Source organism: Crocodylus porosus, unplaced genomic scaffold (assembly GCF_001723895.1).
Source record: "Crocodylus porosus isolate Cpor-Errol unplaced genomic scaffold, CroPor_comp1, whole genome shotgun sequence".
In the NCBI taxonomy this organism is placed as follows: domain Eukaryota; kingdom Metazoa; phylum Chordata; order Crocodylia; family Crocodylidae; genus Crocodylus; species Crocodylus porosus.
The window spans coordinates 90,774,140-90,800,118 of record NW_017728947.1 but is presented as its reverse complement, the minus strand read 5'-3'; the positions used below and the strand labels follow the sequence as shown (position 1 = coordinate 90,800,118).

Genomic DNA, 25,979 nt, shown 5'->3' with positions numbered 1-25,979 from the left:
TTGAAAATGATATAGATTGCACACTATGAGTGTTAGGGAACAAAAATGCTTCTATTGCTTAGTCTGTTTTATATAACACTGAATCAGTACTCCCTCTGTGACTTTAAATACTATACTTGAATGAGATTTGTGTTCAGCTCAATTACAGATTCATACTTCCTTAAAAGTTCAATTTGGAGAAAAATGCACAAGAGAAAATACAATAAAATAAACCAGCTGTTCCAAGCCATAAAAGCTCTTCTGAGAATCTTGGGTAATAATATTGTTGCATTGTTTATGATGAGCAATGCTTGCTATAAATAAAAGATTTTATTTAATTTATTTTAAAGAAAATAGCTCTGTCTTGTGTTTGAAATTCTCCTTGTGTTTGTAGTTACGGTATCTGCAAATAAACAAACACAACACAGATAGAATCATAGGAAGTTAGGTTGGGAGCAACATCAGGAGATCATCTGGTCCAACCCCCTGCTCAAAGCAGGACCATCCCCAACTAGATTATCCCAGCCAAGGCTTTGTCTAGCTGGGTCTTAAAAATCTCCAAGGATGGAGAGTCTGCCACCTCTCTGGGTAACCTGTTCCAGTGCTTTACTACCCTCCTAATGAGAAAATTCTTCCTAATATCTAACCTAAACTTCCTTGCCGCAACTTGAGACCATTGCTCCTTGTTCTGTCATCTGTCACCACTGAGAACAGTCTAGCTCCATCCTCTTTTGAATCCCCCTTCACTCAGGTAGTTGAAGGCTGCTATTAAATCCCCTCTCCGTCTCCTCTTCTCTAAATTAGTTAAGCCCAGTTCCCTCAGCCTTCCCTCATAAATCATGTCCCTAAGCCCTCTTAACATTTTTATTGCCCTCAGCTGGACTCTCTCCAATTTGCCCACATCCTTTCTGTAGTGGGAGGCCCAAAACTGAACACAGTACTCCAGATTTAGGCTCACCAGTGCTGCATAGAAAGGAATAATCACTTCCCTGGACATTCTGGTAACACACCTGCTAATGAAGCCCAGTATGCCATTAGCTTTCTTGGTAACAAAGGCACATTACTGACCCATATTCAGCTTATTGTCCACTGTAACCCCCAAGTCCTTTTCTGTAGAGGTGCTACCCAGCCAGTCAGTAGGGCTGTGCAAAGCTTCGGTCCCTGATTTGATTTGGTGGAGATTCGACCCAATTTGGTGGCAGAATCTCCAAATCTGATTTGAATCAGGAGGCTCTTTAATCTCTCCAAATCAAATGAGAACCCTCTGAATCAATTCAGAGAGATTTGGAAAGATTCAATGATTCGGACGTAGACACAGCTTTAAATGTTTTTTCTACATACCTCAAGGTACTAGGTGGCTTGTCAGTGCTGCGATGGTGGGGCAGTTGGAGCATCCCACAGGAGCGCAGGGGGCTCCCCAGCATGCTTGGCAGCAGACCCAGAAGTGGACCAGAAGTATTTTTGGTCCTCTTCTGGGTCCTCCAGGGAGTTCTCAGGGCCCCCCACCCCAGCCTCTTTGGCTGGGCGACTGGTGCCTCCTCTGTCTGTGGGGGGCACCCAGGGTCCCCCTGCAGCCGATTGCTGAGCTGGTGGGGGGTGCAGGGGGGCCCCCTTGCATGCTCTCTGGCAGACCTGGAAGTGGACTGGAAGTACTTCTGGTCCACTTCTGGGTTTGCTGCCAAGCATTTAGGGGCCCCCTCTGCACTCTTGTGGGATGCTCCATCTGCCCCAGCGTCACAGTGTTCACAAGCCACACCTGGTACCTTGATATACGTAGAAAAAAACATTTAAAGCTTTGTTTATGGCTGAATCGCTGATTCTCCGAATCCACATTGAATCTTCAGATTTGGATTTAGCTGAATTGAATTGGGGTAAGTGATCCGAATCAACAAATCAAATCACTGTCCCCGATTTGGACCGAATCTGAATCAAATACAGCCCACTTTGCACACCCTACCAGTCAACCCCCAGCCTGTACTGGTACATGGGATTGTTCTGTCCTAAGTTCAGGACTTTGCACTTGTCCTTGTTGAACTTCATGAGATTCCTTTTGGCCCAATCCTCCAATTTGTCTAGGTCACTGAATCCTAGCCCTACCCTCCAGAGTATCTACTACTTCCCCTCAGCTTGGTGCCATCTGAAACTTGCTGAGCGTGTACTCTGTGCCATCTTCCAGGTCATTGATGAAGCCATTAAACAAAACCAGCCCCAGGACCAACCCCTGGGGCACTCCACTTGATACTGGCTGCCAGCTAGACATCAAGCCGGTGATTACTATGGTACCCTCTGAGTCCAATGCTCCAGCCAGTTTTCTGTCCACCTTGGAGTCCATTCATCCAGCCCATACTTCCTTAGCTTGCCTGCAATAATGCTGTGGGAGACCGTATCAAAAGCTTTGCTGAATGTTTCAACTGAGGGAAATATTATCCTTGACAAGAGGAGAATATTTTCTTCAGAAAAGAAACTGATTGGCATTTTCCTTATCAGAATTTAGATGCAGAAAGCCAGTGAGTTGCAGTTCTTATTTAGCATACACGTAGACCAGTAGGTCTGAAAGCAGGATGATGCAATATATTACAGTGGAAACCCAAGTTTGGAAATTGACTTGGACTTTCAGGTCCTAAATTTATACTTCAGAAGTAGGTACATTTAAACCTGGTTGTGATCCAACAATGTAATAGCATGGCTTGGTCTGGCTGGTTTGCCCGTTTAACCATGCTATAACTGAGCTGGTTAAGTATACCAAAACAACTTGACTAATTAATTTGCTGAATATTTACCAGTAATTGGAAAAAAATTATTAACACCATAGGCAAAGAATTGAAGAAGGCAGAAAAATTCTTTAGGACTGATGGAATACCACATTTTCCCGCATGTAGCATGCTCTAGAATATAATGCACCCCCTGCTTTGACAAACATCTTAAAGAAAAAAAAACTTACCGTGCAATATGGGTAAATATCTAATCTGACAGACTGGGCCTGGGCCAGACCCCAAGCACCAATCTGATCCAGCGCACTGGGTCTGGAGCTACATGTTGGATCCAGCCATGGCCAGATCCCATGCACTGACCCAACCTAGCATGTGTGGCCATGTCATCTGACTAGGGTCTCCTCAGGGGTCTGGAGATTTAGCAGCAGGGAACCATGGTAATTAACACTGCCACTGCTCCCCGCTGCCAATTTTCCAGACCCCTGGGGATTCCTATTTCTTGCATATACTACGCACCCCAATTTCCTTGGGCTTGTCTGGAGGGAAAATATGCATGTTTTACATGAGATAATATGGTATTGAAATAAACTTGGAATAAGGTATGCCAAAATAACAACAACTTCTCAGAATAAGTTATTTTCTCAAAAGTATCTAACTGCCATGTTACAGGGACATGTTTTAGGCTGATATGTCTTTCTCCAATATGTTTTTTTTCCTGTTCACATAGGCAAGAAAATGTCATAAGATAAAATCATTCATCCTCAACCACATTCAAATATGATTGTTCTTGTGATGTAGATGAAAGGCCTTAGGCTCACGATCAGAATCTAACTGCAGGCACCTATTGTAGGTATAGTCCTGTGGGTCATATGGTTATTGTTTTTATACAGGGTGAGGTTTTTTTAACTGGCCAGTTCAGAAAAATATCCCATCACATTCATTCCCTTAGCACCGGGGAGAATATTTACTGGTTAGCAAAATAAATGTGGAAAATATAAACTATTCTTTTATCTTCTCTCCATCTTCCTTCTTATCATACCTAGCAAATGTTCTAAAGGAAATATATGAGCAGTCACTTTACCTTCCTGTTGGTTTTGTGACTGAAATCTAAATAAAATAACAGAAACTTGTTCTGTTCACTCAAATGATGCATTTGATTCCAGTCATTAGTTCTATAAAAGTTTACTTTGTTTCTAGGTGCTGATATCAATACCCAAGCCAGTGATAAGGCCTCTGCTCTTTATGAAGCTTGTAAAAATGGTCATGAAAAGATCGTGCAGTTCCTCTTGTCACAAGGTGCAGATGCTAACAGAGTTAATAAGGATGGGCTGTTACCTCTTCACATAGCAGCCAAGAAAGGCAATTATGAGTAAGTTCTAGTGTTGTATTTTTTTTGTAATTATTATTTAGATCATTTACAGTTTCACCCTTTAGATGGGAATCCAAAACCTTGAAGAAATAAAATAATGGTCCATATCTGAACTTCTGTACAGCTCCAGTAAAGTCAATGGAACTACCATGGTTTATACCAGCTGGAATCTGTCCTATATTTATAGAGTTTGTGTTTCTAGTACTGAACTCATAGGTATGCCTGCAAAGATAGGATGAACGGGGTCTCTGGATATTCCCACTGGTCCAAGAAGGATCTTGCTAACTTAGATGAGATATCATTTATTAGGCTCCATCTACTGGGATAAAGTCCAGAGTAGCTCTGGAAGTGAATTAGGTGAACAGCAGTAGGCACTCTGTATGGAATAAGAGTGTCTCCATAGGGAAACAGTGTAGAATATCTACTAAGCTTTCAAATCATACCCTGGCTTATTCTGCAGTAACTTCCCTATCCTGATAAGTCCATAATAGTTCTTTGCCAGGAGCAGAACATGGTACATGTTATGCAAAAGAAATGTTCTACAAAATAACTACACTGCAGCTTCAGTACATTCAGGTTTTGTCAGCATGAATTAAGAGACTGACAGACAGGATGTGACTAAATGAATATCTGAGGCAGACCCAGCCTTAGGGGTGGGCAACATGAGCGACTGCCCAGGGTGCTGTGGTCAGAGGGGCACCGCACATGCATACATACATGCGTACACATGTGCACACACACATGTGAGCAGCCCATGCTCACAGAAACAATCATCCCCTGCCCTGCCTCATCCTGGCTGATCCCCACCCCAGGCAGGAGTAGTGGTGCCCAGCCCAGCCCAGCCCACCTCCTGCCTCCAGCTGCTGCTCAGGAGGAGCCAGCCCAGGTAATGTGGGCAGCAGTAGCGGTGCCACTGCTGCCCACCCACCTGCCTGGCACACCATGCTGTTCCACCTCCCCACTGGACTGCGTCCTGGGTTGCCTGTCTCTGCCACTGACTTGGGGATGGTGCTGAGAAGGGGATGTTGGGAGTGTGGGCCAAAATATAAGTTTGCCCAGGGGGACATTTTCCCTAAGGCTGGCTCTGATATGAAGCATAAGAAGACCATTGCTGAAATGCTGCCTCCAGGTTAAGTGTCCATGTTCAGAACTGTTGGTTACAAATCAGAAAGGGTTCACAAAAAAGGCAAAAGAGTGATTCAAGGTCTTTAAAATATGCCTTGTCATGAGAGATTGAAAAAAGTTCAGTCCAATTCATTTGTGCAAGAGAAGATTAAATCGCAGTCTGTAAGAGGGCAAAAGGAATCTGAAAGTTGTTGGTTCTTTTATCTTGTATAACAAAATCCAATGGATAGAATCTAAAGCCAAAGAAATTCAGGCTAGAGATAAGACACACATTTTTAACAGTGAGGGTAATAACAATCGGCAAAACTAATCAGGGCAGATTCTCTATCACTTGAAATGATTAAATGGAGATTGGATGCCATTATAAAAAAGAGTTGGTTGATGCAGCAACCAGCTGGTGAAATTCCATGGTCTCTTGTGTAGGAGGTCAGACTAGAGGTTGTCTGTCTACATGGCAATCTGGAGGTATGTCTACCGCTTGTGTGGATACTATCTTTAAATTAGATAGGTCAGGTGCTGCGAATGGTATGGCCAGAGCAGGCTGAAGGTCAGCCTGGAGTTAGTCACCTGAAGATTTAACAAGGCTCCCGGGCAGGTTTTACAGCCTACAGTGAACCCCATGTGGCCAGTGGCTAAATTTTCAAGTTGAATGCTTTCTCAGATGTGTCTGTACAAGGTGTAGTCACAGACCTAGATACAGTACAGACATATGTGATCACCTTAATAGTCTATCTGTCCCTACAGTCCATGACTATTCATTTTTTTCATCAAAACCCCAATAAAAAGGGTAGTGTCAAGGCTGTTGAAGCTGTAATGTTTGCCTCTGGATAACATGACATCTTTTGCATACAAGCACTACACCAATATGGAATTTTCACACTTAATGATGTATAAAAAGCACCTTTCCATAATACCTGTTATCCTAGGATCTCAATGCACTTCACAGATATAACCTCAGCTTTTCAGTACTGCGGTGATGTATGCAAGAATTCTTATTTTCTGCAACTGGATCAGAACTGCTGCCTTGGTGGAGGCCGTGTGTGCTAGAGGGCAGCCCCGAGAGTGATTTTATGTAACTGCAACATCCTACTACAATGTGGGTGGGTACAACTTCTGCTGGCACAACTCAGAATTCTCCCTGGAATTTAAATTATGTTGAGAGTTTTCTTCCAAATAAGTATGTTTCACACTAGAAATGGGTCAAAGGCAGCAATCCAGTTCCTGTTTCTTGCCCCCCAAGCCTGGGGGAAAACAGATCTGCACCTAAATGTCTATATTGAGCTTGATTCAGTCCTGTGAAACTGCATGCAACTGAGACCTGACAAAGTCTAGTTTTAGCCCCTAGCTCACATAAGCCTTTTCAGTGTAAGCCCATCATCACTTTAGAAATAACCTAACCCTAACCCTGCTTTGGACCTCACACCTGTTATTCCCTATTCCCACCACTCTTAAGTGAGATTAGAATTTAAACCCAAGGTCTTAATTCCTCCACACTTAAAAGGCCAAGTGCATTTTTTTTGGTTTATAAGGGCTGTGAACGAAACTAGAAGACATGTATTCTCTATTTAGCAGCTCAAACCAAATATTTATCCAAATGACAAAGCTTTATTCCCAATGGCCAACTGGTCTTAATTCCTTTGGTATTCAGTATAACAACAGCCTTCAGAGTGACCTCTTTTTTTATTCCTGTGGATTTAATACGTAATTCTGCAGGAATTCCACCCTTGGATTTAGTGCCAGAGCAGAAAGGTTCCACAACATCCAAAAGCCAAGAATGTGATCCCACGGCTCAACAGTCAACTCCTCTTGCTTGGGGTTTGTTTGCTTTAAATGGTGCCCTGTCAATATTGACACAAAATGCATTTTGTTGATATGGAGCTCATAACAGTGCACTGTCAATCCCAGAATCAGAGCAAGAGGCCCCCTGACCCCTTCCTTCTTGGAATTCAGGAATGGCAGTAGCACAAAGCAGAATTTGTTTTCAGCTGTATGAAATACATGCCAACCAATAATATCTTGGCACATTTACCTTATCATCATTTATTAAAAGTCCATCTCCCTTCATGTTACTTTATCTGGGAGGCAGAGTAGCAGGTGGCAGCAGACTGGTAGCTGAGATACTGGGGAAACCAGCATCACTTCCAAGTGTGTGTGATGCTCAGATGGCTCTATGAAAGAGGTGGGTGTGGGTGGCTATGTAAAACAGGAACTGGTTTTGCTTAGGAAGAACCCTCTCTCCAAACAAGAGGTAATGTCCACAGCTGTGAAGGCATCAATATGCTGAACAGAGCCTTTGGTATCAGAGACAAAAAGAGGTTTAAGCTGCAAAATCTTATTCAAATGCCCATATTCCTTCTTCCCATCTCAGCACTCTTGATTCCAGGCTTGGTTCCAGGGTTTGGTAATATCATAGTGCTTAGGATCGGAAGGGACTTAAGCAGATCATCAGGTCCAACCCCCTGCTCCGCACAGGAATGAGTGCCAGGGTCATAACATCCCAGCCAAATATCTGTCCAGCCTCCTCTTGAAGACCCCCAAGGTAGGAGAGAGCACCACCTCCACTGGGAGCCCATACCAGAGCCTGGCAGCCCGAACTGTAAAGTAATGTCTCCTGATGTCCAGCCTGAACCTTCTCTCTAACAATTTGTGGCCGTTATTCCTAGTAACCCCTCGTGGTGCCTGGGGGAACAGAGCCTCCCCCAGTTCCTGCTGGTCCCCCCGGTGAGTTTGTAAATGGCCATCAGATCCCCTCTTAGCCTTCTCTTGTGGAGGCTGAATAGGTTCAGGCCCTTTAGCCTCTCTTCGTAGGGCCTGCCCCACTGCCTCTTGACCATGCGAGTGGCTCTGGACTCTCTCAATGATGGCCACATCCCTCCTGAAGTGCGGCACCCAGAACTGGACGCAGTACTCCAGCTGTGGCCTGAGCAGTGCCGCATAGAGGTGGGGATCACCTCCCTGGATCTGCTTGTGATGCATCTGTAGATGCACAACAAGGTTCAGTTAGCTTTACTAACCACTTCCTCTCATTGGCAGTTCATGTTCATCCTGGAATCAACAACGACTCCAAGATCCCTTTCTGCCACTGTTTTGACAAGAGGGGTGTTTCCCAGCCTATAGGTGTGTTGCTGGTTCTTTCTCCCTAGATGTAGCATCTTGCACTTGTCTGCATTGTATTCCAGTCCTATTCTCATCTGCCCACCTCTGTAACCTGTTTAGATCTAGCTGGATTCTGTCCCTCCCCTCCAGCATGCCCACCTGGCCCCACAACTTGGTGTTGTCAGCAAAATTGGACAGATAAAGATGTTGAACAGTACAGGCCCCAGGCCCAAGCCCTGGGGGACTCTACTGCCCACATCCCTCCAGGTCGAAAACGACCTGTCCACCACCACTCTCTGAGTGTGACCATCTAGCCAATTTGCCACCCCTTTGACTGTGTAGGGTTAGATCCTTTTAAAAACTAGGGGATATTTTCTAAATTCTGATCAAGACTAAAGCATGTATTTCAAACAACTTCAAAGTTCAGAATTTTTTGGTTCCTTTCCTAAGAAGAAATGAATGTTGAAGTGGTCCTGTAGCTCAAGAGCAGAACTGAGCAAATTCCCTTCTGGAACAAGAGCACAAACCCAACCCTTTCATTCTTAGTAAAACACTATAAAACTCATGGGGTGACTAATAATGGAACTTGGCATGGGAGCTTTGCAATCCTGTGTGTGCCTTTTTTGTTATGATGGCTATATGAATCATTTGTTCATAGTGGAAGGAAGCCAACTAAGCACTACCCAAATATCATGCATTCTGGTGAGCATCTTTGTTATGTGAGGTCAATGTCTCTGCTTTGGGAAAGGCTGGTGAGTGCCTTTCTCTTATAAGCATTGGATGTTCTCCTTAAACAAGAGAAACACCCCTAGAAATTTAAGACTGAATGTTTGGATATAAATTGGAAACATCATTGTCCATCAAGTCAGTAGGAACATTAGCCCCACCTTGTAAAGTGTTGAACATCTTCAACTCTGACTGCAGTACACGAGAGTAGTAGAGGCTCAGCACCTCACAAGAGCAGCTCAGTATGCTGCAGTGACAGATACCCAGAAGCAATAACATCAGTGCTACTATTTCAGTGGATTTATCATGTAAATATGTACTTAACAGCCTGATCTGGGGAGCACAGAGCACCTGCCTCTGCCATCAAGTTGGAGATGGCTAGCAACTTGTGGGAGGCACCCAGCATCTTGCCAGATTGGCCTTCAGTGGATTTAAATAGGTGTTATAAAAATCCTTACATCACAGATTGCAACCTCCAACCTGTAATGACTCAGAAGGAGACCTGACAAGACTGCAGGGAAGCAGGAGGAAATGAGCTCAGCTTGCTGTCATCTGTGAATCCCATTCTTCGATGCCTCCCTCTCCCCATCCATTGTACAGGGTACCTGAGCATGTGGGGGTGAGGAATCCATTGGGTACTAGGTTGTCTAAAATTAGACCTTGCATGCTGAGTGTGTTGTAATGCCCCAGTCTCTTTGTTGATTTCCCCAGGCAACTTCCCCATATTTCTTGATTCTCAGCTTAGGATCTTTACCAAAGAGGCTGTTTGCAAAAAATGTGTGATCTGGGAAGAAAGCTTATCTCACAGATCTTCCAAACTTCATCTCACAGATCTTCCAATATTTTCATTGGAAGTCATTTATCCACCTCTGGTGACTGTAAAGATCAGAAGTAGGTTTGTTTACAATACATTTATTATTAGTCCTATATTATCATTAAATCCATATAATAATAGAAATTCAATATGTGCTTTTGTATTTAAGGAGGCACCGCTATTTCCAATAGAAATCGCTATGTATTGGGGTTTATAACTCTGTTGCACATTTTTCCACTTTGCAATCAGCTTTTTTTCTTTCTGGCTAGCCACAGTCTGGGATAGACTTGAAAGTCTCATGAAGTGGCCACTGCCACAACTGAGCTGGCACAGTTTCCAGAGGGGTGCCCAGGCCAAGGAGTTAGTTTTGGCAGCAGAATTGTAAAGATGGCTTTGGGTCTTAGAAACTGAATGTAACCTTCCTCATTTCTGGCTTGGTTTCCTCCTTGTTTGAAGCACTTTGCTATTCCTGTGAAAAATGAAGCATCTAAGGTGGTACCACACATTCAAGGTAACACTTACTGGGTGCACCTACACATGCACTTTAATGAACAATAACTGTCTATTTTACTGTACCTTATAGAATCACATAAAAAAAGTGTGATTATTCTAATACTCAGTAAAATAGGCTATTGAGCATTAAGCAGCACTTATAAACCATGCACATTTGTTATTGTGCATTAAGGTAACCTAAAGCGCATTTCTTTAGTACCTCACACTGGAGGTACAAAATTTAATATGCAGGAAAGCACCTTAATGCACATGTAGATGTGCCCACTAACTGCAGTTAAACTCAAGCAGACTCATGTTCAAGCAGTTTAGCATGTGTTCAGTGTCCTTATGGCATTGAAAATTTTTTCGTCTCAGGTGAAGGTTATTTCCTAACACATACTAATTTTAATAGGTCACTACATTCCAATGATTTGCAACTGTTGTGAGTGTATATGTAACAAGATCCTAAATCCTTTTCAGTCTAAGTCAACCTCTAAGTATTAGAAATCAGGATGAGCTTTAATGTGAGAGCCAGATTGCCCTAGCAGGGTTCTTACACCCCTCTTTGAAGCACCAGATGTAGTATGATGCGTAGACTGTACTATACACACCTGATTATGGGTCTGATCCAATATGGCCATTCCTGTGCTCCCAACCACAGATCATTAGACCAGTGGGGGTAACCTGTGCAGCAGAGGCCTGTGCTATTATTCATGAGCATCAGAACCACTCTTGCACTGACAGCTGGACAGCTCTCACTGGCTGTAAATTTCTTAAAGCTAACAGCTCTCTTCTGAATTCCCCTGGCAGGATAGTCACAATGTTGATCCCCGTGACTAGTCGCACTCGAGTCAAGCGCAGCGGTATCAGTCCCTTGCATTTGGCGGCTGAGCGCAATAATGACTACATCTTGGAAGAGCTGGTTGAGGCCGGCTATGACGTGAACTTCACCCTTTCTCCTGAGAGATCCAGGCTCTATGAGGACCGGCGAAGCAGTGTCCTCTACTTCGCTGTCATGAACAATAATATCTTTGCCACAGAGCTGCTGCTGCAAGCTGGGGCCAACCCCAACGTTGACCTTCTCAACCCACTGCTCATCTCCATTCGCCATGGGTGCCTGAAAACTATGAAGCTGCTCCTTGACCATGGAGCAAATATTGATGCATATATTTGTAGCCACCCCACCACCTTCCCTGCTACCATCATGTTTTCAATGAAGTACCTTCCTCTGCTAAAGTTTCTAATGGATCTGGGCTGCGATGCTAATTCCTGTTTTAAGTGTCAGTATGGAAATGCCCCACATCCCGTACTAGAATATAGAAGGGACAGATTTAATGAGCCTCGGGTGAGCAAAGAGCCAAGCGTAATACAGGTAAGTGCTGGCTAACTTATCTGTGATACATACAGGGCACCCATTACCCCTATCCAAACACCCCAATCCAGTGTACTGTTATCCTCCCTTTAATGATGGGGAGGATCTTCCTAGGGTCACACAGGAAGTCTGTGGAGGATTGTGGGACTGATGGCAGGTCTCACTAGTTCTAAGTTAACACTCTAACCACAGAATTACCCTCAGTATCAGCTCTTTTCCCCTTCTTTCTCTCTGCATCTGAATGCTCATGAAAGAAACAAATTAGCTCTTGTAGTAGCTTCCCTTGTGCAGAAGAGAGCCATCTTAAACCCATTCAAGATTAGACTTTTCCAGGTAAAAAACTGAGCACTGAACTTCAGATATCCACTGTGTGTTCCAGTGGACACATCCTATATATATACCTGTGATCTCATGTTCTAATGTTTCATTTTGTAGGACAAAACAGTGAGTTCCTGAAATGGTCTCTGCCAGTGGTTTCAATGCCAACCTACATCAGAATGAACCACATAGATGTTTTTTGGGGATGGAGCATGGTCTTGTGCCAAATCTAAAGTTGCTTGTACATGCCATGGGGGTTTAATTCAGTTTAGTTCTCCCTAAATTGAAATGGTGGGTTTTTAAAAACATTGCTTCAATTTAGGGAGAATTAAACCAAACTAAACCCCTGTGGTGTGTACACAAGGCTGGGGACCCAATCCTTACCTGCCTCTTCAGTGGCAGGGGGAGGGGGCGACTTGCTGGCAGGCTGAGTGGTCTCTGAGCTATGAGGGGGCCCTCCAAGTGGCACCCACTTGCTGGAACCTGGCCTGGGCAGCCCCGGGGTGGTGCCACAAATGCAGAAGGTAGCCCAGTTCCCACCTGCAGCCGGAGAGGGAAGCGCCAGTCCCCTCACAGCTCAGGTGGGCAGGCAGGCAGGCTTCAGGGAGAAAAAAGAAAAAGATCAGGCTTGCCACTTTTTTTTTCTTCAGTGGAACCTGCCTGCTCGGGCTATTGCCGGGTCCCACAGTCCCTGAGCTGCACGGGACCTACCAAGCCCTGAGCACATCAGTTTCCAGCACCCTGTGCACTGTTGCACTTCTTTAGGTAGCAAACCGAAATACCTCGGAGATGTTATATCTTGCTACGTACCAAAGTATTTTAAGTGGAATACACTGCCAAGCGTGCAAACAGCAACTCCGTTAAAGCGGTACCAAAAGGCGTTTAAGCCACTTTACAGGCCAGTTTTGGGGATGTACAAAGGCCCTAAGTTTTCAATTAAAATAATATTATGTTTCTAACCTTTCTAGAAGCTAAGGTAATCTAGGAGAAGTGCCTAAATGAAACATCATGGTTTACTAAGCATTCTGGAAGGTGCAAGTCAGTCCTAGTGACATAATTAGGGGTTTTAAATAAGACTAGGAGATTTAAACACGGGCTGATATTTTCAGACATTAGATATCTAATTTTTCTTTATTTTAATGGGAATTGTGTGGCATCCAAATGCCATAAGAAACAAAACAATCTCAGATATATTTTCTATTATAATGAAATATGTATCTAAATTTTCTAGACTGCTTTGAAAAATCTCAGGCTGTATATTTGAATATACTTTTAATGATTAATTCCCAAAATGTTCACTAAATGGAAAGTGATTTTTTGGGCGTGGATAGAATAATAAATGTTATTCCATCTATGTGGTAACTATTATGTATTGGGGAATTGGAAAATATTTTATTGGCTAGCTTGGCTAGTAGTGACTTATATTGCTTCATAAAACCAAATCCTTGCCCTATTCTCACCTTGTATACAATATAAACTAACAGGACACAGCTATGAAAGTAAAATAAAATCTGATCTGTGCTGAAAGCAAAAGAAAAATAATGGAGGACCCGAGTCAACCTGAGCATAGAAAATATTTCCCTGCTCCTAGGATCTAGGACATATTGTTTTAAATTTGCCTCTCAGCATTAGGGCACTTTCTAATAAAATATATTTTTTGTGGTTTAGCTTGATAATGTGGAATATTTTGAAATAAAACATAAGAGATTAGTTGATCTTTTAATCTCTTAATTTGACACCACAAAATCAGGGCACTGGTTATTTTCAGGAGATCAGATGTCCTGGAATGATTTATTCAAGACTTTTCGTAAATGTTCACAAACAAAAAGTGGTGTTATGTCTGAATCATTAGACTTTACATATAAAAATAATTAGGTATGGGAAACAGAATTAAAGAAGCACACCACTGAAGGCTATTATGGCTGATGCTAAAGCCAACTGTTTCATTTGAAAGTGCTTCATGCTTCCACAAAAGTAGAGAGGCAGATGAGATCAGTCTACACATATTTCATTTTATGTTTCCATTAAATCGTCCAGTTTCCTATAGAAAGGGGAGACAGACAAATTAACACTTTTTCAGCTAATTTTTCAAGAATTAAGTTAGTAATGAGAACATGAAGAGTAATTCATCCTGATGCCTGTAGAGGGCATTTATCATTTTGCTGACACTGAAGGCAAAGAACTCCTCATCCTTGGACTGTAGTTTCAGTCCCATAGCAGTTAAATGTCCTGAAGTGCAACGTTTTGTGGTTTTCTTCTTCCTGAAAGACATTTTAGTTTAGTTTTATTCTGGAGCATGCAGGGTATGACTGCTGAGTTTTTAATGACATATTTGTGTGCAAATATGGTGCTGACAAAGAGCAAAAGAATAAAAACATGAGAGGGGATCTGGTTGTTTATGGCCTTATGTCTAGTGTCTCATTTATCCCTCGGTGTGAGATGAAGCTTTGATAGTGCTGTATATATACCCTGCATTTTCTTTAGGCAGTTGTGAATAGTGACACCTGGAGCAAGGCAGTGAAGAATCAGGCCCAAGTATCCCAAACAGCACTGCCTGTAACCAGACAAGGCAGAAGAACAGTAGGGCTATTTATAACACAGCTCCCATTTATTTGGGAACCTCCCAGGGCTTGTTCATATGGGGCTGCCCAGGAAAGTTAGATGATTCAGCTACAGCAGTGAAGTTGACACACATAGGTTAAAGTACATGAAACCCCTGTGTGGACACTCATTCATGGGTGAAGTGACCATAACTTGCTCCTCAAACTAATTCTCCTCAGATTAACTTAAGTCACTTTACTTCTGACTGAGACAGTCTGAACGGGGGGCTTATGTGCTTTAACTGGTGCAAAAGTATTCAATAAGCCTGGATGTGAATTTACCATACCCTAGCCAATCTCCATGTATCTCTATGTGAATGCTCTTAGTGCACACTGAAAGTGCTCATGTGGGAAGTTCGTTTGGAGTAGCTTGTGGGCATGTCTACACAAGACGCTACAGCACTGTAGCTATGTGTTATGGCACCGTAGCGTCTGTTGGCAAAAACTGATGCTGCCGCTACGTCACTGTAGCAAGACGCTTCCTCATTATAGCGCATTGCTACGGCAACATAGAGGCCAAAAATAACTGCATGACAGCACGGCACAGTATGGGCTGTTACTGCACTGTCTTTTAGTACTTTGAAAAGTAAATGACAGTGCAGTAAAAAGGGCACTGTACGGCCATATGTAGACGTGCCCAGTGAGCTGGAAATTCACACCCTTCCTTGCCGAGCACTATTGTTACCATCAAGACAAGGCCTTAATTAATTCTCCGTAACTTGCCTGTGTTTCTCCATCATCTAAGATAGCTTTGTCACTGCACAGCACAGTAGAAGAGATAGATGGAGCCCTACAATATTATGCACAGGATTAGATTTAGGTAGCTATACAAGTCAAGTCTTTTTAAATAGATACTTAAAATCAGGATTATGAGATGGTATTTCAGTAAAGCTGTGCGAAATTTCACAAACTGTTTCATTTCAACACTGTTTTGACTCATTTTGAGGTTGAAACAGCAAAATCAAAATGAAGTAAAAGGCTTCAAAACAGCTTCAAAACAAAACGAGGCTAGTTAAAACATTTTGAAAGTCAAAACATTTCAACCATAGTACTGGGGATGGGAAGTCAGTCCAGCTGGCTGACTTTCCATCCCCAGCACTAGATCCGGCAGGGGATGGGAAGTCAGCCCAGCTGGGTGGACTCCCCATCCCCAGTGCTAGGATTGGGCTTGGGAAAGGAAGTCAGCCCAGCTGGACTGACTTCCCATCCCTGGTGCTAGCTCTGGCAGGCCCCTAGATGGGCTGACTTCCCATCCCTTGTGCTAGGATCAGGCTCAGGAAAGGAAGTCAGCCCAGATGGGCTGAGTTCCCAACCCCAGCCCCACAATCAGGCTGGGGAAACTTTCCAGCTGGGCTGAGTTTCCCTAGCCCACTTGTGGAGCTGGGGTTGGGAACTCAGCCCAGTGGTGCTGAGTTCCTTTCCCCAGCCCGATGGGCGAAATGTTGAAATAGTATCAAAACAGTCTCACTGTTTCGACAAAGCAGTGAGGCTGTTTTGACTTGGAATGAAATTCAATACAAAACACTGTTCCATCCAGACCTTGAAACTGAAGTTGGAATGGAACAGTGCTGTTTTGCACAGCCCTATATTTTAGCATCTAAATAAACAGTCCGATGCTCAAAGATTCCATTTTTGGCAACAGTTGCCCCACACATTCTCTGAACAGGTAGTCTACAACAGGCTAGGAGCAACACAACCTTAGGTTCTATTGACTTCAAAGCAATTCTCAGGAGACCCTAGGGACAGCTATAGTCGTTCTTCTTATCTCTCTTAGCACCCAGCTTCTCATGGCCTCTTGATAACAAAGAAGAACCTATGAGGCAGAGCAGGAAGGAATATTATGCGTTGTGTAATACTCAGCACTCCTTCCATGTTTCATTTAGGAATCCACTATGATTTTGTCTCTTCCTTCTGCAGTGGTAGAGGGGGTGTTTTTGACCTCAGTAGTAATAAGGGAAATTTGGCAGAAATTTCTTCAAGGAAAATTGAGAATCATGCTTATGCCTGGCACAAAGGTACAATCAGAAAGGTGGCCTTGGTTGTCTTATGTCTAGCCAGAATACAAAGATGTAGCTGACACAGTTCTGGACCCCATATTCCATGGTTGAAATGAGTGGCAGATTTCAAAAGAAGCTCTTCTCTCTGACTGCATTTGCTTTGGCTTTTGTTTCAGTTTTGTGACATGGTGTCTGCTCCAGAGATGAATCGCTGGGCTGGGCCTATTATTGATGTTCTTCTAGATTATGTGGGCAATGTGCAGCTCTGTTCCAGGCTCAAGGAGCACATAGACAGCTACGAAGAGTGGGCTGTCATTAAAGAAAAAGCAGGTATGATGCTGGTGTGAATTATGTCACCCAGAACAGAATCTAGGCCAGGTAATCGCACCACTAGCTGAGTGAATGACATAGAAAGCCTCAGCCTGTCAAAAGCCATCTCCGTTCATAGGCAGAATACTTTATAATGTGTAACCTTGAGGAAAATCCTGTGAGGTTTTAGTGTAGTTTATAAAGAACCCTTTTTGTTTCATCCCTTTCATATATGATGGGATTTTTCCATTAGGTTTAAATAATGCTTTGGGTCAGATATTCAGACTGTGTAAAATCCCATGACACTGTTGATACAGCTAAACTGATATACATCAGCCAGGAATCTGATCCATTGAGGCTAATTATTCTGGTCATCAGTGGAGAAATACTGGATATTGGACCCATACCCTGAGTTAGTCAGCATGCAGCAGTGAATAATCCTAGCTTTCCAGGCTGCCCTGTGGGCACAGAAGCCCTCCAATGCAGCAGTAAATGACTAATACTTTATCTGCCTAGAGCGTCTTTCATCTCAGGGACCCAAGGGGCTTCACAGCTGTCAGGGCAATAAACCCCACAGCACCCTCCTGAGTAGGATAAATGCAGAGGCCTAACTACCAGGGTCTACACCCTGGTGGTAACAGCAGCAAGGGCAGTGGCAGGGGCCAGGCTAGCTGGCAGCAGCAGTGCCTCTTGTTCCTGTGCCCCCTCCAAGTGGATGCCTGGGACTAGTGCAATGGTCACCCCCTACCCTTGTGATGCTTCTGGGTAAATCTCTTCCCTACGTGCAAAAGGGGAAATGGATTACACTTAGGTACTCCCAGCAAGTCCTGGACAGATTCTGGGATAGGATGGAGGAGCCTTGACTGCTAACTTCCTGGCTCGTGAACTAGATCATGCCCCCACAGTGCATGGATCAGACCAGTTTCTGTTGCTCTCTCTCTTCAAGAAAAGAAACAGCCCCCTCAGCTTTCCTCTTGTTTATATTTTCATCCCCTCTTTTCTGTTCAGCGGTGTTCCCAGTAGAGCCAGCTCCAGTGTCTGTGGAGCTGGCAGATCGTTGTGGCTGGTATTTTACAATGCAGGGGATTATCTGGTGCTTTGCCACTGGTTCACTAGCACACGGGTTCACCCTAGACTCTCTCCTTTTCTGCCAACATACTGACAAATCTCCCTCTTTCTTCTCTTCTTTCAAGGGGATTCTTTCAGCCCGTTTCAGCATCCCGGGGATCCCTGCCCCATTTCCCCACCCACCTTTGAGGCCTCATATTGTGCCGACTGTTAGTCTAGCCAAGGAGGCTTGGACATGGCTCCCAGTCCAGCCAGAGGGGTTGCCACAGAGCTATCTGAAGTATTTCCTCTCTTTCTCCTCATGCTGCCTCTCAGTTCCTGCCAGCTCGAGAACAAGGGACACGACTGAGTCCTGAGCTCTGACCCCTGGCTGGCAGCATGATGCTTTAGCACACAAGAGGCAGCTGTGGCCACCTTTGCCCAGCAGGGCTGAAATGTCCGACTGGCTGGGAGTAGAACTGATCTCACATCTCAAATTGAAGTGGCACATCCAGTAATGTGCAAGAGCCCCAGCCTCAGCACCACACCCAAGTACCCGATCCAGATACTGAGCTGACATGCTGGGCCGAGGGAAAAGAGAGTTGCAATCCCACCCTCCTTTCAGGTAACAGAGCAAATCCACGCCTACATCTCCATCCGCAAGACTGTAGTAGTCCCCACGGCCCTGGAGTATCCTTTGTTTCACCCCCAATAGCGGCTGGCAGGGACCTGCCCTGGAGCTAAGTGGTGTGACTGGTTTGTCTCTGCTGCTGAGGTAACTTCCACGGGCCATCATAATGGCTCAACATGCTGAGCACTGCCCTGCCTTAATAACGTAGCTGATTTGCTACTATACAGTTTGAAAGTGCTTGCGCTCACACTGAAGTCCTGTCTCTTTTCCAGAGCCACCAAGGCCTCTCACACACCTTTGCCGGATCCGAGTTCGAAGCTTGATTGGAAGAAACCGTATTAAACTTATTGACACTTTGCCTCTCCCAGACAGGCTGATTCGATACTTACAGTACGATTATTCTCAATGACCTCGGGCAAACCCGGCAATCAGCAGCCTTCTGGCCTGACACCCGGAGTCATGACAGAGGACAGTAGTATTCACGTAATGATGGTGAACAAAGTGCATGAGGGGATGAGAAGGAATCCCTGTCACTTGACATACAGCATCGCCCAATAGCTAACCTAAGAGCAGTGACAATCTGGAGAAAGGGGAAAGTGAGAGAGCATGCAAAAGTGGATCTGTCTTCAGATTTTCCAAAAGAACGCATACTCTGCAATGCCACACACCTCAGTGTGGGCTGTGAAGAAGGGGGCTGAAAGCCAACACTGGGAAATGAGGAAAGCCAAATGCAAGTAACACTGGGAGATTTGAAAAGAGCATTGAGGTCTTGCAGAGGTTAGAGTCCTTTGGTCACTGTCAAAAATCAGCGTATCTGGGAAACTAAGCACTGATTGGGGGCTTTTTTTGTATTTTTTTGTTTTGTTTTGCTTTTTGTTGCATTATATTGGACAGTTTGCTGGTTGCTGATCACCTGATACCGCATTTTCATTTTGAGGGGTTTTTTGGGGGTAGGCTTTTTTTCTGAATAGCTGACTTGATTTCTGAGCACTTGAAACTCAGAACCTTTTTTTCCTCAACAAAATATTTTGTAAATATTGGGGTAAATCCCTAAGTCGTGCCTCAGGCTAAACTCCCATTAAATTCAGTGGAAGTTGACTTTAAGTAAGATTTAAGGACAGAAAGATTTAACCCTGAGCAAATACTTTGTTTGTAATATAGTAAACATGCACGTGAAGTGTACAGTGGTCAAGATAAATGGGTTTCCTGGACTGGGGATCCTGAAGCAATCTTAAACTCACATAAGCTGGTGTAAATCAGAAGTAGCTGTTTTAACATCAGTGGATTTACTTTAGCATGAGAGCAGAATCAGGCCTTGAATTTTTTCTAACAAATGCCAGTGGAGCAAAAGCCCTAAACTGCTGTTATTGAGAGAAGAGAATAATTATTTCAGTGTTACTAAACACAAAAACAAAGACTCAAAAACAGGCACCCAACTTGATACTTCTAAATCCTTATTAATGATAAGGATGACAGATCCGTATTAATGATAAAATGCCTATATGTAGTGCGGGGTTGTGACACAGTGGGCATGTTCATACATGCATTTATACTAGCTTAAATTTACTGTGCAGTAAGTGGGAGTAAGCCAGAGTCTACATGTGTCTGCATTAAAGTGCATTAACGCTATGTGTTGTCTGACTTGGGACTAAAGTTAGTCCTAAATCAGTCCACACACAGTATTACTGTACCTTAAGGCATCCACGTGTGCGTTACTGAACAGGAAATAATCAGATATAAACTTGATACCTGCATGATGCAAATTTACACTGAAGTCAGTGTAAATTGCCATATTTATTGCACAGTATGGGCATGCACGTGTAGACACTCCCAGTGAGTCATTGCTTATGGCATAAGTCATTCCACTCAAGTCAGTGAGGCCACTTCTTGGAGTAAGATGCTACTCAAGTGGAACAAATGTATCTTTGATACTTTGGCCTAAATTACAAGAGAGCTAAATATCTCACAGCTCCTCCCAGTGACATCAATAGAAGTTGCTATTTCAGCCCCTTTGAAAATCAGATCATGTATTTTGGCACCTACATAAGGATATAAGAGCCTAACTGTCTCTGCAGATCTTGGCCTAGAAACACATTGGTCTTTTCCCTCTGACTAAAAATACAACAGGAGATTTGGGTTACAGTCTGACTTTGGGACAAACCAGAGACTTTTCTGCAAGCACATATGATAGTTATGCTTCTATCTGTTGAGTTGGGTACCATAGCCTGAACTGAGCAGGGTAAAATCTAAATAGGGTAAATGCTTCTTCCTCTCAAACAGATCTCCACTGCAGCAAGTCCTCTTTGTGCAGTGTTTTAAATCCCAACACAGAAGTTGGACACTTATGGTCCAGAAGCTGGGTCCAACCCATGGAGCATTTGATCGAGCTCACAGACATGTGGAGCTTTGGCAGCAGTAGTGATGGGTGCATTTCCTGGGCTGCCCTGGGGAAAAACAGCAGTGTCAGGCACCTTCCCTGTGCTGCTGTGGGGAAAAGAGGCAGTGGCATCTGAGTCCTAGTGGCTTCCCCTCTGCCTCTGACCCAAACTGGGTCATTTTGGTCCGCAGCCTAAAAAGGTTGCCGATGACTGCCCTAACATAAGGCTAAAAGTATCTTCCCCCACTACATCTGCCTTTCCACAAGATTTTAGAACCTGATTTCACCTCCAAAAAATTAGAGATTAAATCTCTTCTAGTACTTGTGGCATGGGCTGTAAACAAAAGCAGCAGTCATTTTAGCTAAGTACATATTCGTGTGTGACTGTCCCCATCCAAAATAGACAGTTGAGAAACCAGTGTGGTTCCAGTTCAGACTGAGCTGAGATCTTGCTAAGATTTGCCAAGACTGGTGAAGCCCTGGCCCAGGGTGAGATCCCTCAGCTGGTAAACACAGGTGTAAATCCATCCATTGACTTCAGTGACACTAGCTTACCCTCCTGAGAGCCTCTCCCATCTTGTCGAATGACAAAGAGGATGTTGTATCAGGATTGAAAGTACTGAAGAAGTTTTCGCATGAAAGACCCTACATATTATCCCCACCTCTAGCCATGCTTGACCCTCTTGCAGCCTCAAGACTGCATAGTGTGCATAGGCCTGATTCTGTGGGATGCTGAGTAGTTTAGTCAAGCTCAGAGGGCAGACTTCCAGAACAAGGTTCCAGGACACAGATCCTCACCTGTGTAACCAGACACCATCCAGTTACTACAGAGGCTGGCAGGCATTCGCCACAGCTAGGAACTGTCCCCTGGGGAATGCAGGATTGAAAGTAGTTTGCTGAATTGAAAGGCCTGACTAAGCAGCTCAGCAGTCTTCATGGTTAAGATACACTGATTTCTGCTACCAAGAGCACAAAGGAGTGATGTGGCAGCACCTCTGGCTACCTCTGCCTCCCCAGTCCAAATGACCAGTCATGCATTCACTTCTGGGTTACAGCCTTCATCATGACTCTGGAAGGAGTCTGATGTTTGCACCTCAGGGTTCAAAATAAGCAGTTGTTACTACTCTGCCACCAAACTCCAGTCAGGTAAATAGGCCACTAAAAATCTCTCATCATCTTTAGGCACTAATCACAAGAGCTCAAATCTGCAGAGATTTTTTTTCAATATTCTTACACCAATTAAAAGATACCCCATTGTTGCTATTAACAGTGAGCCAGCATTTGCCAAGAAACAAACAAAGAAGAGATTCAGATGTACACCCACCTCCCCCTACCAAATGAGGAGCCCAGCATGTGTACCATAGACACCAGTACTTTCCTGAAAGACATCCCAGTTCTGGTCAAACATAGATTTATTTTGGAATATTTAAAATGAATATAAATGAACAAACATAGGGCTTGTTTGTGCTGCCTTTATTATACTGGTGAGCGCTTATTTCACTGCAGAACTTGTCCCCATAAAGAGGTGCTCGGCTATTTGTAACAGGATTGAACAGTCCAGTTCTTGCAGTCCTAACAGTACTGTGTGAACTAAATAGTTTTTTGATATATTGAAAATTGCCTGTCTAACTGCTGTAACCTCCCCTTGAAATGGGTTGGGCAGCTATAACCTGGTTCTTGCTCCTGCTATAAATCAGGATTAATTACCCAGTGTAACAGAGTAGAATCAGTCTAGGATGTACATAGATACTAATATTTTATTGGTAGAAACAGTTGACCTAAACCTCTGTTGGACATAAAATCAGATAATTTCAGACCACCTGGCTGATGGAATCATTTGAAGTCACAAACGATGTGCATATACTGTAAGTGTGGGGTTTCATAAGTAATTCATGGTGAGAAACCTTTACATAGGCAAAATAATCATGGGTGTCACTTTTTTTTTTAGTTCAAAAATTTGAAACTATATATGGATTGACCAAAAATCAAGTTTTGTTTCTTTTTTCTTAGCCAAAAGGCATCAGTCCTTCATTGGATTCCTATGGAACTGATTCTTCTTTCACATTTGTATAAGTCAGGAATAACTAAGTTGAAATCAATAGTGCTACAAGGTGTAAATATAACGTAACCACAAAAAGCATCAAGTCCATACTATGCACATAGTCTGAGTAGAAATCAAGCCATTTGAAGATTTGACCTGGAAATTGCATTATTACTTTATCCTTTTTGTCTGATCATTTCTTCCAGCCTTTACACTGTTGATTTATTACGGTATTATTTGCACTAAAACAGGGCGGGCTACCTCTTATACACTGAGATTAGACACAGTGAGTTCATCAGTGAAATGGAATTGGTACAAATTCTGTTCTCACCTATAAAAGTTAATACAGCTGTACAGAAGTTACTGTGAAACTGAACAAAACTACCATGTTGTTGTAACAAGTAGAGCTGTTCCAATATACAGTAACATGGTAAATTTTAGTGATCCAGTAATGATGGCTGTTTGTCAGCTGTTCTAGGAATAATACATGACCAGATTACTGTACTTACTGAAACATGTGCAATTCATTTTATATTCTTGTGCACTTTTTTTTTTTTGGATTTTTTTGTATGAAAGGTTTTCATTTTTTCATTATTTATAAAAGGTATTGTGGTTTTGACATTTAAAATTTACATTACACTTTAGTAAATAGTAGCTTTTAGATGTTGTTTTTCATCATTTAAACAAAATAGAACAACTAACAGATTACCAACTTCTTGCAAACTAGTATTTGAGAAACTCGACAAAAGTAAGATGAAGCCAAGTTTCAGCCAATCCACTCAGTAACAACTAATCTGAAGTGGAAAGAGAAGAGGAGAGGAGCACAGATGCTGCTCTTCTTCAAATTTTTTGGAAGAGCTTATGTAAATCTTGTCATTCATTTCACTCTCAGAAGGCATCAGAACTCCATGAAGGGTCAAAATCCTGAAAATAGACCTGAGCAGAGGATGGACAATTCATTGTACTAAGGATTTCAAGATTTCAAAATATGGCTTCCTTCAGAATCCAGGAAGGAAACACTGAAAGGCAGATGAGAAGGGGGAGGGGGGACAATGATTGAAATGTTTTGTTTCGATCTCTCATTTTGATTTTTTCTTTAAATATCATTATATTATTTCTATGATACTTTATTATATCATTATACAACAATGTAACATTTTCAAAAGTCAAAATGGGAAGTTGTTGGAAAAGGAAAAACAGAAAAAAATTCTGAAAATGTTTAAATGGCTTATTTCAGCATGGTTAGGACCCATTCCTGATTTTCTTCAGAAATAAATTACTTCAAAATTGAGCCAATTTCATGGAGTGTTTTGATTTTGACAGAATCACATATTTTATCAGAATATAGGGTTCCATCAAATTTTCTGACCAACTTGTCTGACCAAATTATTCTTATTTTCACGAATAATCTATCTAACTGGAAGCATTTTCAACAAACCACATTCTGATCAGTCATCCAGAAGAAAGCCAGAGTATCTCTAATAAAACTACTCTGGATTCATACAACAGTGACTGAATTCACCCTGTAGCACATTAGCTTCATTTGGACTGTAAGGATGAATAAATCTTACTCATGTGGAGAACTGTTTTAGGAAGCCCCTTTCTTACAGTTCTGCAGATTGATGCTCTTGGGCCCATTTCTCCTCCCACTGAAATAAGCAGGAACTTTGCTTTTACCTATAGTGGGTGCAGAATCAGAAATACTCTCTCTTCATGACCTCCTTTCAGAAGGACAAGGAGGTGATACTGAAAGTAGAGGAGTGAATGCCAGCCTCCTGGACCCTTGGGCATGACCCCACAGTGCTGCACATTGTGTCATCACAGCTCCACAAAGGTGGCACGAAATTCTTCCAAATCAGAGTTCCTAGCTCACTTCTGTGACATGTTATGCCTGGTTTGGACAGGTGCTGGCTGAGTCACAGGACAAGAGGGAAGACAATGAGGAATCTACCCTGGTGTACCTTTTGTTTCGGACTACAAGAATAACCCACCATAGCCTTCTACATGAGCTGCTATTTGTGGGATTGCTGAGGTGCCTGAGGAAAAAAAATCAACTGAAATTTTTTGCAGATATATTTCCAAATGAAAAGTTGCAGTCTGCCTTTAAGGGCAGATCTTCAGCTGATATGAATGGGCCTCCAAGTCCAATGACACAAGTCAAGAAAATTAGGTTATTCCAAAGGTTGTTTAGCTGATAGTTTTCTTTCAGCATGGGTGTAAGTCAGAAGTAAGTTCACAGAAGTCATTGAAGTTACATAAACATGAAGTAGAGACCCAGGAAAGAACCTGAGCTATCTATCATTGAACTCATAGAAAGGTTTCAATTCAGTCATCTTGGTCTCATTTGATTCAGTAAAAGGAAGCCCCAAAGAATCCAGTAGTGTAATTCTATTGACCTCAGTGATAAAGACCACTGTAAGAGAACAGAGACTTAACCCATAATATTTAACTTTTCAGATCTCACATCTTATTTGCTTAGCACCATTTAGAAGCTTTAGAGAAGTTTAACAAAACCCTTTGTTAGCCTTTCTGAACTGACTTCATTACAAATGATCAACTTCTCTGGTGCATAACTTGCACATCATTTGCAAATACTTGCAGGTTTTCATTTCACAGCCAGAGTAGAAAATTCTCCCTGCAAAGCTCATGTGCCGTTAATACCACTCTCTTATCTGCCTTCTCTTACATGACGTGTTTACACCTACACATTCAAATCTATATGATTTTCAGTGTATTTCCTTAGAACTTAGAGAGTTATTCTGCTTTTATTCAGACAAGCTTTACCCGTGTTAATTCTATAGTTCTTCATAGAGGTACTGCTTGCTAATTTAACCAAACTGCCAGTGAGAAGAGAATTTTGCTTTCATTTCTAGCTACTGACATATTAAACCTGAATCTACACAACAGAATCAAAACAATCAATCATCAGCCTGAACATATTGGAGATGTGGAGACTGAAATAAAATTACCTGCTT

The 25,979-nt window shown here is 42.8% G+C and overlaps 1 protein-coding gene across 1 annotated transcript in view; it reads left to right on the top strand.

The window, feature by feature from the left end:
* ASB2 (ankyrin repeat and SOCS box containing 2) overlaps positions 1-24,295 on the top strand; it is a 49,466-nt gene extending 25,171 nt beyond the window's left edge. Inside the window, exons 7-10 of the mRNA XM_019552449.1 lie at positions 3,888-4,059; positions 11,123-11,684; positions 16,776-16,929; positions 18,859-24,295. Of these exons, the coding sequence (XP_019407994.1) occupies positions 3,888-4,059; positions 11,123-11,684; positions 16,776-16,929; positions 18,859-18,995 (1,025 nt within the window). The 3' untranslated portion in view covers positions 18,996-24,295. The remainder of the gene's footprint in view (positions 1-3,887; positions 4,060-11,122; positions 11,685-16,775; positions 16,930-18,858) is intronic.
* Positions 24,296-25,979: the final 1,684 nt, after the last annotated feature.